We start from the raw sequence: 11,445 nt of genomic DNA on the forward strand, positions 1-11,445 counted from the left end.
AAGGGTTAGCGCAGAGGCAGCTCCTCCTGGAGATACGCTATCTTACACATCAAAGGAGCACAGATGAGAACATAAGAGAGACTATAAAAGCCCTCAGTTGGGAGGAGTTAGATAAACACTCACCAATAACCTGCCTACGTTAAACCTTTTCCAGAATGCGTGAGTCTGAGAGATAAAGGGAGATATAAAAGGTGAGGCAGCTAGCAGGGCACCAGCCCAAACTGCCCACAGCTCCTGAAAGGTCGTGGCCCAGGTTTGAAGAGGTGCTTTTAGAAGGAATCGGTATGGAGCCTGAGGAGTACAGACGCAGAGGTGAGTGATCCTCTGCTCTTGGAAACAGGTAACATTTGCTCACGGAGATGGACTGTTGTAGGGCTGGGAGTGGTACCCAGAAATGAGGATGGGATATTTACTTTTTATTTGCATACCTGTCCTTGAGACTTAGATCTGCTGGGACTGAGACAAAAATGTGTCCCAGGGTTGCGTTTAATAGATTTAGAGTCAGTGGATGACTTGGACTTTTTGGTTTTACATTTAAGATACTGTGGGAAAGCTGCAAAACTGTGATTCTGAATAAATTTGTGCTAAGGGGTTGTGCACAGTGTCTCAGTGGCTCTCCCTGGGCTGACACCATGAAACTTTAGTGATACTGGCACAGTTCTGAGATGGGAAGCAAACTTTGGTCCTAGGGCTCGAGGAGATTGCCTAAAAAGTGGAGAAAAGGTGTGGAGCTGTGCAACTGTTTTCAGAGGATGAGAGGATGCAAAAGGGGGTATGCCATAATGACAGGGAAGCACGGGGCACTGTGAAAACTTAATTTCTGTGAAATGTGGTTTCAGTTAATTTGTAGGCAAGAAAATCTGTCTATCCTCTTAGTAATCAAACTGCACTTGTACCATGACTGTATTTTAAAGGTATATTTAACTAGTCAGTGATGACACTGAAATAACTGTGAATCTGTCCTGTCCCCATGAAGCCTGTTCTAGAAGCTACTTTGTTAGATGGACAAGTAGGGTGAAGGAAGGTTAGTTCCTGGGGCTATCCCGGGAGCAATATTCTGAGCCCTGTCCAATGCTAATGACAGATTGTGTTAAGTGCTAGTACTACTAGTTTTCCCGCAATCGAAACTCAAAACACTGGTTTGCCTCTTCCAGGGAAAAAATTGCCAGTACCTGAGCAATGTGAGAGAGAGACGAGTGACTCCTGATGTACAGCCAGGTTACATGAGAGCCCAGCTGCCGGATTCTGCCCCAATGGACCCAGACAGCTGGGACAGCATCTTTGGAGATATAGAGAAGATTATTATGCCTGGGGTAAGAAGTAAAGTATAATCGTGACAGGAAAAAATCATTACTACCTGGGGTGAACACCAAATCCTGGGAATGCAGAGGTTCTGCAGAGCAGAACATTTATCTAAATAAAAAAACACCCAAAATGTAGAATGAGTCTTGTAGATGTTAGGAACACAGAAGAATTATGGAGATTAGTGTTGTGTTTCTAACTACAATTTTAGAGGATAGACTGAATGTGTTTTTGAAGTATTTTATACATTAAGAATAACTCATGTTTGCTTAGAGGGAAACAATGGTTTTCTGACACTGTTGAATTTAGCTTCACAAGGCTTCTACCAAAAAACACCTCAATTTCAGAGATGTGGAAACTCAGTCACAGGAAGGTGAAACATCTCTTCCTCAAGGTCATGTACATACAAGACTTGTCTCCTGCTTTTTCAATGTAAAGTCTCCTTCGTCTTGTACATAAATACTGCAGATTCTGCTAAGGGGGTTCATGTTACCTAATGAAAAGTTTTATGTAAGAAGCTGTTTCAAAGTCTGTTTTAAAATTTTCTTTATAGATATTTGCATAAGCTTGGTCTGATGTAGGAGAGGTATTCACATTAAACATGCTTATACTGGTGTCCCACATACAAGTTCTGTCAGGTGTATGGGGGGGGGCTATATAATTGTAAATTGCTATGTGTGGCTGAAGGCAAGCTGTTGTTTGACAAAATGAGCAAAAGCGACTTCTGCAAGGATTTCCCTTATAAATATTTTGATAAATACTTCTGACTCTGTTCTGCAGTGTTCGAAAGACCGTTCTTTCCTGTTCAGAATCTTCATCTGCCTGTTTAATTCAGATAAATGCTTTTGCTATAATCTGGAATTTATCGAGTAACGACACAGTGTTATCATTTGCTAGTGCTGTACTCCTGTTGATAGCTCTCTCCTAGCAGATCTGTAATTGCACATATTATGTTGCTGTGATCCTTTTGCCTTACTTTAAACAGATGCTAATCACTACATCTTGTGCAGAATTTTGTGACATTTTCAGACTTAACTTCTAGATAATTTTGTTCTAGGTAGTCCATTGGCAAAGCCCACACATGCATGCCTACTTTCCAGCTCTTACTTCCTGGCCTTCGCTCCTGGGAGATATGTTGGCTGATGCAATTAACTGCTTGGGATTCACATGGGTAATTTTTTTATTATTATTTTTAGATACTCTTCTCCTGTGTGTATTATGCAGGAGCAGGTCATAGTTGTTCTTTCTTGTTCTATGAGTCAGTATAATTATTTACATTAACCAATTGCATGTAATTTGCATAAATGAAAAATGTTACTTGTAAAAATAAATAAATAGAATATATGAGCAAACATTACCTAGTAGTAAGAGGTGAATGAAGAAAATATACCACTAGAAGTGTCTGTTTTCTAATTCTTTGCATATCCCACTGTGAGCATTGTTTCCTGTCACCCAGTCTCATTGCCAAGACTGTTACACAAGGACTGCAGGCAATAGAACAGCCACCACCCATGACTGCAGGCTAGGCTGGGCTCCATTCCAGTTCTCCTGCTCCTTTGAGAGAACACATTTCCTATTTTTCCTCTTCTGAAAATAATTGTTTGGTGGCCTGTCCCAGAATATCTGAGCATTTGGTGTCCTCCTGCAGCAGCTACACAGCGCTACTTGGGTATGACTCCACATACCTCAGTAGCATTCTGAAACCAATGTTTTCCCCAGTGGTGAAGTTGCCCAGATTTTTGTACGTACGTCTCCGTGTAAGAAAGAAGTAGAAGCTCATAAACCTATAAGAAATTGATGGCTATGGTCTCCATGTGGTTGTATTAGATTAGCTCATTGTATACACAGAAACATCCATTTCTATGCCCTCATTTTGATAGATTTCTGTTAAGTTTTCAATGTAAGCAGATTCTTTCATAAGTGAAAAGCTGGACACTGCAGAACAGCTTTCATATTTCTTTTGCCAGTCTTCAAAAAGCCTCCCTTAACTCTTCTCAGCTGGAAGACAGATCAGTGCCCTTTCTCTTTGGGAGTCAACAGCATGTACTTGTGTGGTGAATTGCAGTTCCACAGTTTTGTCTCAAACAGCTCATTGTGATTTCTTCGTTAATGACTCCAAAACTATTGGTAGTTTAGAACCTTAACACTGGGGTGATACAGGTAAGCTGGAGGAAGCATTTTAAGGAGGTTGGTGAGAGTAGTTGATGTTCCAAGAGAGCAACTGGTAATGAGCAAGGAACCTGGAGCTCACCCTCAAATGCAGCCTTAAACATAGGACTCTATATTACAGAACTCACCAAACAACACAGTTTTTATTTCAATAGCATTGTGTTCTGCTAGATATGGGCCATGGTATTCCATGGTGCTGCTTGTATATCCTGTGCTACAAGCTTGTCATCTGCCTCTGTTGCATCTAGGTGAGATTTCTTCCAAGGCAATTAAAAAGTGTTAATAGCTATTAATTAAAATGTGATATGTGGTTTACTCGAAGGGTTATACTCCTACTGTGTTTACAGGGTGAATTACAGCCTGATTCTCTTTGATTTTCCTAGGCTTCCAGTCCAGCCTGTACAGAACTGGAAATGAATGTGATGGATTGGTTGGCTAAAATGCTGGGCCTTCCAGATAAATTCCTGCACCACCATCCCGACAGTGTGGGTGGAGGAGTCTTACAGGTAGGGGAGATCCGCGGTGGCCTCATCAACTGTTTTTTTTTTCCACTCAAGTGAATTTCACTCTGGGTGATGATTTTCCTGGAGGCAAAACCAATGAGATTTGCTCTATGGGTCTGAGTAGAGACAAATTGCAAATTGACATTACTTTCCCAAATTTTAGTATTAAATATAGAAGATTATAGAATCAGAATTGCTGCTTTTTAGTTCAAATTGTGTTATGGGTGAGGAGCAGGTACTCTTGTGGCCTTACTAAGGATAAATGAGATTCAGATTTGGTTTCCTCAGTCTGTTTCACATCACCAAATTATCCACTGAAGTGATTCCTACATAGTTAGAGAAGGAATCCTTGTCATTGTCCTTCTGCCAGCAGTCCTTAGCCAGAGAAGAAATTGTTTTTCCATTTTCTCATGTCTACTTTGTGTCTCTTGAGAGTTGCAAGATCAAGGTCTGAACCCTTATCTCCTTCATAAGGCCTAGCAAGAAGCCCCTGGAATCAGTGCTGAGGCTCTGTGTTTTTATAAGGATCTTTGCTCAGGTTTGTAATTTTTATGGGAGATACTACATCTTAGCTGTAGATGAACAAAAGGAAAATGTGATTATTTACTTCCCCCAACTCAGTCCTTCACATCAAAAATACACTGCACTTCAAAGGCTTTGTTTTGTGTTGCTAGCCCAGAGACCTGCTCATCAGCCAGTGACTTTCCACTGCATCCCAGAAAAAAAGAGGAGAAATAGAGGGTGGGCAGCTGAGCACTTCAATGACTTCAGTAAATCCCTGACAAAACAGGGAATAAAGTAATAATATGTTGCAGTAAATGAGCAATGTCTTTGCAGAGCACTGTGAGTGAATCAACCTTGGTTGCACTGCTAGCAGCAAGGAAAAACAAAATTCTGGAGATGAAGCTTTCTGAGCCAGACGCTGATGAGTCCTTACTCAATTCTTGCCTCATCGCTTATGCATCTGATCAAGTAGGTTCTTACGGTTACAAAGAAAACAAATTTGCTTCTGCTGTCTCACCCAGACCGTACAACGTGAACCCACGTTTCTGTACCAAGAGAAAAACACAAACACGAATGCCTCACAAGCATGAACTAATCCCTCTAATGTTGCTTTTTGCAGAAGGGGAAAAAAAATCATTGTGAAATGAGGTTTTGTAGAGTCCCAGCAGTCCTCAAGAGACTTTCACATGACTCATTTCTGCACTTCCTTCCTGTTTTTCACAAAGCTTTACTCCAATAACTAGGTGCTGATCTCATTCTGCTTCGGCTCTTCTTTCTTCACAGCCTCCTTCCACCCAGAGACAGTCATGCTCAGGGCACTGCCTCAGTGCTGGTCATGGTTGTGGTCTCCACTCCAGGCCTCTGAGCTTGTTCTTGGACAAAACACCTATACAGTACTGTGACTTTGCCTGCAAACGTGTTCTGTTGTGGGCTTTTTCTTGTGAGGGGTTTTGGTCTACACCAGCCCAGAAGTAGGCACACTTCAGGGGTTTTTGTCTTCTTATGGCAGAGAGGAGAGAATAAACTGAGGTTGATCCATTTCTAGAGGGTCCTTTAAGATCTGTTTTTTCATAAATGGCCCTGCAAACACAAGGTGAGGATGCCCACTGTTAGAGACCAGTACCCAAATAAATGGAGCATATGCATTCCTTGAAATTACAGTGTATTATTTCTTTTGGTTATGTGCAATGAAACTTTCAGACTTGTATTAATATGGATTATAGTAAGGACCTTATCTCTGCTTTTCTTGCAACCACTGTCTTTTATAAGGCCATAGCTTATCACAGCTGTTCAGCCTCAGAACTTGCTTTCTTACTGTTTTTCTTTTTTAAAAGGCGCATTCTTCCGTAGAAAAGGCTGGCTTGATTTCTCTTGTGAAGATGAAGTTTCTGCCTGTGGATGAGAACTTTTCCCTCAGAGGTGAAACTTTGAAGAAGGCCATTGCAGAAGACAGAAAGAAAGGCCTCGTACCAGTCTTTGTATGTTTCACTTTCTGATTGGGGGCATTGCCATAGTGTTGTATTCTTAATGTCAACATAAAATTACATCTGACACATTTCTTATTGTGTTAAAATACATTAGCTGAAGGCTAAAATGTATACAAGAATTTATATTGTATTGATGAAAAAGTTTTAATATCATGTTGACTGTATATGATAGCCCTCTCCACTTTCAAAGTGCTGCATATATTTATTAAAAAAATGTCATCTTAACAGGTTTGTTTTCTTCTAGGTTTGTGCAACTTTGGGTACAACTGGTGTCTGTGCTTTTGACAATCTCTCAGAATTGGGTCCAATTTGTAAGTGCCTTTTTTTTTTTCCTGATTTTAAACTATGGTAGCACAGAAAAGATAGTATGAGAATTTTTCATGCCGAAACTAAAGAGAGTAGAAACGGTAATCAGGTGAGTTTTTCAGATGTGTCTCAAAGATCAGTGGAGTCAGTGTAAGGCTTTGTAGCAATTTCTGTAAGATTTTGATTAGGATGCTAAAATACATTCTGTTCAAGGTGGATGAAATTTGTCAACTGATAAATCCTTAATGTGGGTTGTTCGGGGAATACAGACTGTACAGTACAGAGTGCAGTACAGTTGTTGGATGGATACATAAATATTTAACCTAGCAAAGCAGTTTTGAAGGTTCTGTTTGGTAGGACATGCTTTGTAGCCACCAGTTCAATAGGTAAAATTGACATGGTTGCAGATTCTGTTCCAGCATAAATTCTGACAAGTAGCTGCTGAGGTTGTGTGGCACTTTCTGTTATGGGTCAGAGTGTGGCTTCTATCTCTGGGTCCTTTTTGTTTCCCACCATGTCTTTATTCTAGCTTTGTGCAACTGCATTGTACTGGGGAATTTCACTTAGTTAAAAGGCAGGTGACAGAAATCAAACATTAAAAAGCCTTGCTCATATGAAGCATGGAATACTGAGTTTTGTTACACAGCCTATCTGATTTCAGCATTATCCTGTGTTTTGGGGTTCTGGATCCACAGCTTTAGAATAAAACTAGATTGTCAATTGTTTGTCCGGTTGCTATTTTGTTATCAGCCTGTCTGCCTCCTGCAAAAACATGCACTTGGTTTTCAGAGAGGAGAGATTAACCATGTGTATTGATTCATTATGTTCCTTACATAACAACAATTTAAATTCCAACAGGTGATGCTGAGGGACTCTGGCTTCATATTGATGCTGCATATGCAGGAACAGCATTTGTATGTCCTGAATTTCGATTGTTCTTGGATGGAATTGAATATGCAGATTCCTTTACTTTTAACCCTTCTAAATGGATGATGGTTCATTTTGATTGCACTGGATTTTGGTGAGTAAAGGCAAAACACAACACCAAAAGGATAACAAGCAAATTGCAAAGTCTTTCTCTGTGCAATTCTTTGCTAAATACAGTTCATTCTACAATTGATAGGGTTAAAGATAAATACAAGTTACATCAAACCTTCAGTGTTAACCCTGTGTACCTCAGACATCCCAATTCAGGAGCTGCTGTTGATTTTATGGTAAGTTGTTATTTGAGTTGATATTTTAAAATTATTATAAAATCTTCATAATGCAAAATTTCTCACACTCTGGAGCATGCTTGTCTTGTAGCTGGTCTTACTACATAAAAGCATAAAACCAATTGTACTGAGGTCCTAATGCAGATTAAATAGTAAAACTTTGAAGTGAACTCTGGATATGAAAATTAATTATAAATTTGCTTTCAGATATAGAGATTGAAGTACTTCAGATTTTTATGCAGATGGGGATCCAGCCTTGCCTTTTTTAGTTAGAAGGGTTATTTCTGTGCATCATTTTGCTAAAGTAATTCCTACCAATGGCATTTTGTCTGGTTTTCTTGTGTCTCTGGTATGTACCAAAAAAGAGAAAGGAGTAAGCAATGGAAACAGTATGTTCTGAAACAGCAGTAGAATGAATTAAGTTTTGCTTCAGATTAAGGTATTCATAGGAGAGCTAAGAGGCATTTCACTTTTAGATGCAGCTTACAGCAGATTTCAGTCCAGTAAAACAAAAGAATATTCACTGCCAATTGTTTCTGCTATGATCTCACCCTAGTCCTGAAAAGATAATTCTTTTCTTTAAATCAATAGTGCTTTTCACTAGAGAATGCGAGTGTAGAGAGGGGGGCAATACATATCAACGAGTCCCTCTTGTGGTTAAATAGGACCCTGCATGTAATTGTGTAGCTCCCTGGAAGTATTTTACGTTTTGTCACTCTCTTCCATGCAGTATGTGTTACTTCCCATGGAAGAATGTACCCCTATATCAACTCTTGCTGTTTAGAGTCGATTTGGGAAAACGTTCAGGATGGCACTTAAATATGCAAATTACAGGAAGTGAGCGCTCAGTCCTAAAATGTAAATAGACACATCTTTAATTGATAATGCTCTTTAAATGCAAAAAGGTTTTGGTATTAGCTGGTAATTAACTACAAATTCTAAGCATATCTAGGGCATAGATTAAGGGGAGTAGCCAAAATCTTATTTTTGCGAGTAATTGAAAAATACGTAGACATAGTGTTTCTTTGATGGCTATTTCCTAGGCTTAGCAGATTTTCAGTAATATGAAATTATTTGTGTCAACTGGGATTTCTGACCTAAGTCTGAAGCAACAGAGGTAGAAATGTAAGGAGATACTCCTTTCTGTTGTTTTTGCACTCATTGATACACTCTTGTGTTTTCACAGCACTGGCAAATTCCACTGAGTCGTCGATTTCGTTCTTTGAAGCTGTGGTTTGTGATTCGTTCATTTGGGGTGAAAAAGCTTCAAGCTCACGTCCGACATGTATGTGAATTAACATTGCAAGCATAAATGTATTATGTTCATTTATTGCAAGCCGAGTTTAATAAATTCAGTGATACAGAGATGAGTAACAGAAATCTTCTCTCACACAAAGCTTGCATGTGAATGCTAAATGTGTGCTAATTTTTGCTCTTAAGTAATCTGTAAAGATGGACTGTGTAGACAAAACATTTCCTGTACCCTTCTTGGAAGCAATAGGCAATGGAAAGCAACGAGATAAGTCAATGCCTTTTGCGCATTACTGAGTGCTAATCTGTAGAAGCTTTCTTTGAGGCAAAGTGGCAGCTGTTTGGGAGACAGGCTGTGATGGATGGCTGAAGCCCTTGCTATGAAAATTTGCAGACTTAAGTCTTTGATGGAGTGCAAATACAAGGGATTGTATTGTGAATCAACATTGCTGCAAAAGGACTCAAATCTGAGAAGACACATTCTGTTTTCAAACCTTCTTCTAGAAAATTCCTATGTATAGTCCAGTTACTCTTGTTCATTGTTTAGGGTTTGAACAAATAGAGAGAGACTTGAAAATGCTTAGCTTTGTCATTCTTCTGTTTGCTACCATTCATGCACTGGAATGATGTGTTTTAGTAAGGAAAGGAATTATTTTTACCTACTTAATTTAGTGTCTTACAGTGGGTTTGTAACAAATCAGTACATAACAGCTTTTTTCCCTTAATTATAGGGTACTGAAACAGCCAAATTCTTTGAATCGTTGGTTAAAAGTGATCCACTCTTTGAAATTCCTGCCAAGAGACATCTTGGACTGGTTGTATTTCGTTTAAAGGTAAAGATTGTGCCTTTTGCGTCTCTCTTTGGAATGAATTGACCACAGTTGATCTCTCCCCAGACATTAAGAACTGTGAATAAACTTTCATGTAAGAATTTGTAATGCTGGAATTCTTAAGAGATGTTCAGATGTCACTGGAAATTCTAACAATAGTGGGGTTTTTTTCTTATTCATATTTAAAACAGGGTCCCAACTGGCTGACAGAAAAGCTCCTGAAAGAACTAAGCAGTTCTGGAAGGCTCTTCCTTATTCCAGCAACCATTCATGACAAGTTCATCATTCGCTTTACTGTAACATCTCAGTTCACAACCAGGGAAGATATTCTGCAAGACTGGAACATCATTCAACACACTGCAGCCCAAATCGTGAGACAGAATTATGGGTTGCACTGCATCAATTCTAGCAATGGGGCAAGAATCCCTAATATGATCGTTAAGCCTAGTTCTGATGCCATTAGTAAGACTTCCCAGCTTAATCTAGATGGAGAAAAATACAAAACAACTTCCAGAAAAATAGTAGTTCCGCCCAAGAAGTTAGCAGTGAGTCCCAGTACATGCGTGATTAGTCAACAAGTGAAGGGTCAAGGGGATCCTCTAGATGACTGTTTTCCAGAAGATGTCCAAGATGTTACCAAGCATAAGTTCACCTCTTTTTTGTTCAGTTATTTATCTGTTCAAGGCAAGAAAAAGACAGCACGTTCCCTTAGCTGCAACAGTGTGCCAATGACGGGTGGTCTTGAGCAATGTAACCCCAAAGCAGGAGCCACTGACAAGAAGGAGTCTCGTGCAAATGCCAGAATTCTTTCCAGGCTGCCTGAAGAGGTGATGATGCTCAAAAAAAGTGCCTTCAAAAAACTAATTAAGTTCTACAGTGTCCCAAGCTTTCCGGAATGTAACATTCAGTGTGGCCTTCAGCTGCCTTGTTGTCCTTTGCAAGCCATTGTTTAACAAATAAAAGAGATTGGTCCTAGGACCTCTCCAGGTAGAAAGGGAACCAAAGTTAGCTTATTCATATGCAATACTACATGTTATTTTGGTCAATATGTAAGCGGGGGGAATGACCACTGAGAAAATTCCTGTGCTTTTACTGGTGGAAATCTTGTGTATTTATAGATTAAACTGTCAAATAAATCTTGTAGGCATATAACATGGAACTTGCTGTTTTGTAGACTGTGGTAAAGAAAATGCCAGTTTCTGCTTTATCAGTCCTGGTAGTGGAGGTGTTATAGTTGGCAGGCTAGAACCATTTTGACAAAACACGCTGGCCTCAGTAGTGTATAAACAATTTTGCTCTCTATTTGCACCACTGTTTTGGGTTTTTTTTAATACTTTGACTTAAATTCTAGACTGCTGTGAGGATCTGTGTGTGTGGACAGTGCCAACACCAATTCTGAACTATGCAAAAAGGATGTAATCTTGTAATTTTGCTGTATTAGGGCAATTTTAAAACTCTGTGAATTTAAACATGCAGCAGCCCTGTCATTCCATCTGTGCTAAGTGGTTACAGCGCACAGGAGGCTTTATGCAACCACGTTGCAAGAGCAGTTGCCATTGCTAAGCACCTGTGGCCTTTCTCAGCATTACCTAAGGTCTGTAAATCACAAGTGCATGAGGAGAGAGTAGGAAAGATATTTCACTCTTTCTCGTAAGAGAAGAACTAAGGGGTATTACAGAAGAAATGGCCTCTATGCAGCCAACAAACAGTGCTACGAGAGGCCAATGATTCACATATTTTTCAAGAATAATTTAAAAAATTGGAGGGATAAAAATCTATTGAGGGCAGCCTTAAATTCAGAGGTAGTACTGTTGAGTCAGGAAGTATGATGATTGCTAGGAGATTACTCTGGGAAAGCACTGCTTGATGCTTGCTGCCT

The 11,445-nt window shown here is 39.6% G+C and overlaps 1 protein-coding gene across 1 annotated transcript; it reads left to right on the plus strand.

Annotated features, from left to right (window-relative positions):
* Window positions 1–284: 284 nt before the first annotated feature.
* HDC (histidine decarboxylase) lies at window positions 285–10,555 on the plus strand. The gene is given in 12 exon segments (XM_010075748.1): window positions 285–326; window positions 1,155–1,313; window positions 2,360–2,473; window positions 3,855–3,977; window positions 4,812–4,946; window positions 5,813–5,956; window positions 6,210–6,276; window positions 7,130–7,292; window positions 7,395–7,485; window positions 8,672–8,770; window positions 9,468–9,569; window positions 9,758–10,555. Coding segments are annotated over 12 exon segments (2,001 nt in total). The 3' UTR covers window positions 10,520–10,555.
* Window positions 10,556–11,445: the final 890 nt, after the last annotated feature.

This window comes from Pterocles gutturalis, unplaced genomic scaffold, assembly GCF_000699245.1.
Source record: "Pterocles gutturalis isolate BGI_N339 unplaced genomic scaffold, ASM69924v1 scaffold48892, whole genome shotgun sequence".
Lineage (NCBI taxonomy): Eukaryota > Metazoa > Chordata > Aves > Pterocliformes > Pteroclidae > Pterocles > Pterocles gutturalis.